The sequence below is a fragment of the Coffea arabica genome, chromosome 9e (assembly GCF_036785885.1).
Source record: "Coffea arabica cultivar ET-39 chromosome 9e, Coffea Arabica ET-39 HiFi, whole genome shotgun sequence".
NCBI classification, from domain to species: Eukaryota; Viridiplantae; Streptophyta; class Magnoliopsida; order Gentianales; family Rubiaceae; genus Coffea; species Coffea arabica.
Genome location: NC_092327.1, coordinates 28,018,308 through 28,024,647, shown reverse-complemented (window position 1 = coordinate 28,024,647; position 6,340 = coordinate 28,018,308). Strand labels below are relative to the sequence as shown.

General features: G+C 37.3%; 1 protein-coding gene across 1 annotated transcript; it reads right to left on the bottom strand.

The window, feature by feature from the left end:
- Positions 1–293: 293 nt before the first annotated feature.
- On the bottom strand, positions 294–5,579 carry LOC113710342 (BTB/POZ domain-containing protein At1g30440). The gene is made up of 4 exons (XM_027233296.2): positions 4,600–5,579; positions 3,688–3,757; positions 1,560–2,780; positions 294–1,030 (listed from the first exon to the last, which is right to left on the bottom strand). Exons 1-4 carry the CDS (start codon positions 4,656–4,658, stop codon positions 479–481), a joined length of 1,902 nt encoding a protein of 633 aa, XP_027089097.1. The 5' UTR covers positions 4,659–5,579; the 3' UTR covers positions 294–478.
- Positions 5,580–6,340: the final 761 nt, after the last annotated feature.

Genomic DNA, 6,340 nt, shown 5'->3' with positions numbered 1-6,340 from the left:
ACCGTCAAGTCTTTTTAGAGCAAATAGCCAAAAAATCACTAAACTATTTTCAGCAAAAGAATCATATAATTAATAAAATAAATATATTTTTGATCACTCAACTAATAAAAACTTTCACTTCTAGTTAAATAGTTTTCAGTCACAAAATGCATGTTCTAATTAGTTGAATGACCATTTTGGCTAAATAAAAATGTTTACTGACCAAATTACTAAGAACTCCTGAATAGTTTACTGACAGTATTTTAACATTTGCCCAGTCAGCAGGCGGGCTTGGGGTGTAGAGAATGCAGTAATTGTCACAAGATACAGAAAATTACACTTTATAAGAAAGTTTCTTTTACAAAAGGTGAGGGTCAGGATAAATCAATGAACAACCTAACCAAATTAGACACAGAATATGAGGCGGAATTTTGATCCTGAGGTAAAAGAAAGAACCTGGAAAGCAAACTAAAAGTGAAAGAACCAAAAGAAAAAAATGCTAATCATCCAGAGACAAATTTTTCTTCTGCTTTCCGTTCTTGTCTTTGACCTTCTCAGCCTTCCCAGTGCTGCTGTTCTGGTTACTGATGGATCCCTCCTGAGCACTACACATTTGAGACTTCAATCTGAATCCAAATTTCTTAGACACACTACCCCATGTGCTAGATCCCTTTCCTCGTCCTAATTTCTCGATTTCCTGCCTCATGTTTGAGCATTCTTTCTCAAGCTCAGAAACCCGCATTCTCATGTTATCCATTCCTACTTTTAACACCTGGTTTTCCCTCACCGCTGTTGCCCAGCCTCCTTCATTTGGTCCCACCAAACCACTTCTTAGTTGTCTCGAACCACCATCGAGGTTGTCTGAGACCAGGAAGCAGCCAGCAATGGAGGTCCTTAGTTGGAGCTGCTCAAAGAAAAGAACCTGAACTATAATTCTTAAAGGGAGTCTCTCATTCTGTGCAGCATGTGTGCAAGCTTCCAAGGAGAGCTTCTGGCAGTCCATCAGCCTACAGAGTTGTTCTCTGTCAGCCTCCGCCAACCATGGGTGGGACTACAAATACAAAAACATTAAAGAGGTTACTAACTCGCTTAAGAAAGTGTGGTAGAAGAATTGCATTCTTTCTTTTCTGGTCCCTAGACTAGGGGTTACTTTCAGGTTCCAGTGGATCACATGCTTCAACAAGGAAAGAACAACAGGCTTCTTACCTTCATATTATATGCATCTAATCAATCTAGTGACTTGAATCTACTCAGTTGTTTACCTTATTTTTATGGGTTTCTCCCTGTTGTTTGCCTGTTATATAAGGTCATATTTCTCAGAAACTCTATCAGTACAAGATAGACCTAACCCATCACATAGCCCTGCCATATATCCCCCACTGCAAATATATAAAAGGTCACTGTAAGACTAAGAGAAAATATTTTGGGCCTCAGTCCTGGATTCAATTACTAAATCTGAGGGTGCAATGTAGGAATAACACAGCACAGCACATGGAACATTAATAGCATTCTAGTGGAATGACACTGAACCCTAAAACTAAAAGCCTGCAAGCTTGGAGGATCTAGCGAGGTAAATTCACCTTTAGGTAAATGTCAATTGCACGATAAAGGCCATCATCCAGCGGCCTAGCATACTCAGGAACAGAAGCTGCAAGAGATTGAAACTTGGGTAGTTTCAAGTTAACATCTGGGGCGACTTCTGCAAGGTACCCATCAATTAGCTTCGCTACCATAGTGATTGGTGTCAGAGAAGGTGACCCCATCAGTTGGCCATCATCCACTGAACAAGGTGATGCACCTCCGGTTACCTGATCCATTGCCAAGAAATGCTCGAGGATCCGCTGCACACAATCAACATCATACAAAGTCTCCATAGAATGAGTAAAGCTAGGCATCAATAGATCTTCAAGAGTGGCCTGATCAAGCTGCATCCCTATTCTCTTTTCCAAGGTTGATATGCAAGACAGACTTGCATGAAGAATCTTGGCTGTTCGAAGTAGCCCAAAGAGGAATTTAGTGGAGACTAGGCCTTTTTGCATAGGAAGTAAGCGATCAACCTCTTCGAGTAAAAGCTTCTGGTCCTCTTCAGTAAGAGTTGCCCCCAATCCCGTAAGACGGCTACTAGACTCACCAGCACTCTGACGGCGGTTTATCCCCGGTAGATATTTTTTGGCATAGAAACTAAGGGAGGCAGAAAGAATATCTTGTTTGATGCCTCGAGATTCCATGACAGAAATCAATCTTTTGTAAAGAGGTAAACTAAGAGCTGATGCATCCTCATACCACCAATCTGAACTTGAGTGTTTTGGCCTTGCACCAGTGCTTATTCCATTCCACAAGACACTTCCACCAGGACTTTGCATAGGCCCACCATGCTCCATGACCGGCCAACCAAATAGGTTCGGGTCAGTTGATGCCTTGGCAGCCAGTGATTCAATGCACCTTTTTGTGATATGGAGTTCTTCTGCATAGGGGAGAACATCATCACATGTCTGGAGTGCTTTCAAAGAGTCTTTCCAGCTTTTTAGAACTACTTGATTGAGAAATATTTCAGCCTGTGAAATAAGATTGCCCTCTCCATACTCTTCTGTCATTTCAAGATGGTCAGCGGCACATCGAAGGTATACAACATTGGATGCAGTCAATTCAAGTTTCACTCCATAGCAAAATTTGGCAACCAGCTCAAAGGTTTTAGCCCCACCAGGAATGTCTGGCAGCTTAATTAAATAACCTTCTTCTCCTTCATCAGATGCTTCTGCAATCAGTCTTTCCATAACCCCACTTCTTGAAAGCAATGGAAACTGCACACATTAGGAATTACAAAGTAGAATAAGGATTGCAGCCGTTATGACTAAGGATGAAGACAATCAAAGAAGTTTGTCCAAAGGTAATACCACTGATTACATAAGAGTTCTGCACTAATTATTCAAGTTCAAACCAGGACGAAAAGAAATGTCTAATATATTTAGGTTCAATGACTGATCTTCTCAACAAACTAGGTATTTTGCAACATATGATTTCTCATGTTGTTTGTTGTGTCACATACAAGCCAGAGTAAGACTTCTTTTGATAGGTTACTTTGAAGCTAACCAGCTGACTACATAAGCTACACCTTCTCTCAAGCCATTTTGTGCTTTTGACACTCAACCATAAAGAGACTTGGATCTAAACGCTATTATCATAGAGATGCCAAAAGAGAAACTAAACACAAATAGAGCAGTAGCTCACTTCCTCATTTACTCACAACTTAAAAAAAGGCAGACAAATGTCCTGAAAACAGATCAAAACTCCACAAGACTTCTCCTTTCTTGGCATTGTAATTTACACAATTTTGAGCTCCAATGGACATAATTTATACTTAGTGGATGCTGGAAGACATATGATCCTTAATCCTCGCATATATCCTTACAGTTATAACAAAATTGTTTGAATTTCTGAAATAATGGAATGAAATTATATCGTGGCAAAACAAGTCAATAACTATTAAGATGAATAAACCAGTAAATAAAAGCAATAAAACTTGTAATCCACAATATTGCCAGGGAACTTCAGTTAATTTGAAGTTCAAAAAGTAAATGAGCACAAAAAAAAAGGATAAATGAGCACAAAAATAAACTTCTCTTTTTTTTCTCCAGGAAATAATTATAATTGTGTACCACAACTAAAGCACCATTTGATAAAGCTTTTGTTTATTTAATTGAAATGTACCTTGTGTAGATGGAATGACATCTCCCCAACTTCAACGATGAGATCACTTGGAAGACCAGTTGTGCAGAACCTACACAGGAGAACCAAAAGGTCAACGTTCAGCAGAAAATATGCAATCAAATTTGTTAAAGTTAAAAATTAGTCATTTTTCTTAAGCAAGGAATCTTGTAAGATACTTCAAAAGGACAAGAAAGCAAGGAGGATACCCATAGACTTTATACCCACATAGTGGTCTTAGATTCAATATACCGAGCATTAGTTAATTATCTGAAAAAGCTCGCTTACCACAGGATTCCACAAATTTTAGAAAGTCCAGATGTATACAACTGAACAAAAATACAAGCCAGAGTGTCATAACTCAAGAGTTCATGGTAGTTGTTTAATGCTTCTTCACAAGCTAGCTATTCATCCCAGAAAACGGAGAAATTTCTACACGATGCTTGTCTTCATCAGATTTTACAATAGTGATACACACCAAATACCAAAAGCAACATAACTTGCAGGATTTGAAACCATTCAGGATCACAAACACAGACTTCCAATCACAACGAAAGACCTCGATGAATTAGAACAACTTTTAACTTGGATTGCCCCTCTAAATTGTAAGAGTTACTAATTCAATCTCAGACACACATGATTCCAGCCAAAACAGTCATAAGTGAATCTGGGAGTTTTAGTAAAATCAGAAGAGTTAAACAAACATTTTACTTGACCGTCAATATCCAACTTATGTAGAACTTGGAATTCGAAAAATTAAGAAAGAAAAAAGACCTCTCTCTGACGCAATTAGACGAACACGAGGAGATGAAAAATTACATGTGCACTCTGCAGACCAGACTATATTGAATGGCAAACCAACCATCACAACAGATCAACAAGAGGACATTAAGTTACAGGGTTAAGAAACCATACCATGCCTGGCCTTGCCTCTGAAAAGCATCACTTTTGGATCCCAGTTTCATACAAGCCATGTTTGAACAAAACTAGCCAGAAAAAAACTAAGCAACTGAATTTCCAGCAGAAGTAGACCTGATTCAAGAGCCACAACTAACCTCTACTAAACCCCTCTCCTAACATCAAAATGCAACTTAACTTAGTCCAATGCACTTCCAATTGAGTTAGTTTCAACACCAACTCCCCTTTTGACTTCTAACTTCAGCCCAGATTCAGAAATTCCCAAAACTCCAAATCAGATCCTTCAGCATAGAATCAAATGCATCTTCTTTCTTATTAAAAAAAACCTAAAAATTACCGAAAACCCACCTCAGAAAAAACTCCAAATTTGACCAAACAAGCGACTTAATCTATCAACAAAACAACTCCACAGGAAAAGAAGAAAAAAAAAAACAAGGTGAAACTAACCCAAAATCTCAGTCCTAAAACCACCAAAAGAGATAATCTTTTTTTGACAACAATAATAATTTCCCCAAAAAAGACAGAAATTTTAGGTCAACCTCTCTGAATTCTGTTGTTTTATAAACAACCCATCTGTTCTGACACAAACCACTGCCCAGAGTGCCCACTCCAACTACCAGAAGATTCCAAAGTTCAACCCTTTGTGCTACTAAGCATTATACTACTACCACTACGAGTACAAAATATAGAACCATTGAGTAAAGTACAATGATTTCAGGCAATTTAATATTATAATGCCTGAAAAGATCATAACTTGGAAGACTCATCTGTAGACAACTTGGAAGAACTCAATTCTGGGTAATAAATGGTATAGTAGCCAGTGACTTATGAAGCAGAAAGGCTTCATGTGGTCCTGTTTTTGGCTTGAAATTTACTCATAGGTTTCCTAGAGAGAAGAGCTGGCAGGCCAGCAGGGTTTCTGAGAATCTTCTGTAATCCAATGGAGGAAGAGATGGATGTAAGAAAGGGAAATAAATAATTCTTTCAAGAAAGAAAGAAACTTCTTTCTTTGTTTTATTTCTTTGTTTCTTTTTAATTTTGTAATGAGTCCAATGACCATCTTTGAAAGTAACTGCTGCCTGTTTGCCCAGCTAGGCCATGTGGAAGACTCGCTGCCTTTAGGATTATTTTATGATTTGCATTATCTATTTAATTTTTTTTCCATAAGATTATGGGCTCATTAAATATTATTATAAGCCTCATGCTACTTATGTGCATTTTGTTTTTCTTTTTTGTATGAATTCATGAAGATATAGTTGGAAATGAAGTACACTGAATTGGTGATTTAGTATTTAGTAATGATGTAAATGAATGAATGTAATTCCATCGATTTGCTCTAGTATTCTAAAATTAAGTTTTAACTCAGCGTGTGGATCAAACTCGAGCAATAATCAATCAAGACATCAATCAACTCAATTGAGGTCGAGGAATACATGTTACTTGAGTTCGATTTACCTAAATTGACATCAGTTGAGGTCCAACTAGAACTTAAAATTAGATTGGCTCAAAATATAAGCAACATGAGTCAGAGTTCAATATTATCATATAGCATATAAGCCAGTTCGAATTTGTATTAAGATATTTGTTTATTTTTTAGCTTAAATTTGAATATAAATTTTATTGTATATATTATCACCCTTGAATACATGTCACATATACAAAAAAATGATATTTAAATCTAAATTAGAATTAAGTGGCATACACTCAAAAGTGAATGTGCATATAATGTCAGTGAATA

Excerpts from the sequence above, each read along its gene's own strand:
- LOC113710342 (XM_027233296.2), bottom strand. The coding sequence starts at position 4,658 with ATGGCTTGTATGAAACTGGGATCCAAAAGTGATGCTTTTCAGAGGCAA. Across the intron at positions 2,781-3,687 it reads TGTCATTCCATCTACACAAG|TTTCCATTGCTTTCAAGAAG; the intron begins GTACATTTCAAT and ends TAATGTGTGCAG. Across the intron at positions 1,031-1,559 it reads CAATTGACATTTACCTAAAG|TCCCACCCATGGTTGGCGGA; the intron begins GTGAATTTACCT and ends TTGTATTTGTAG.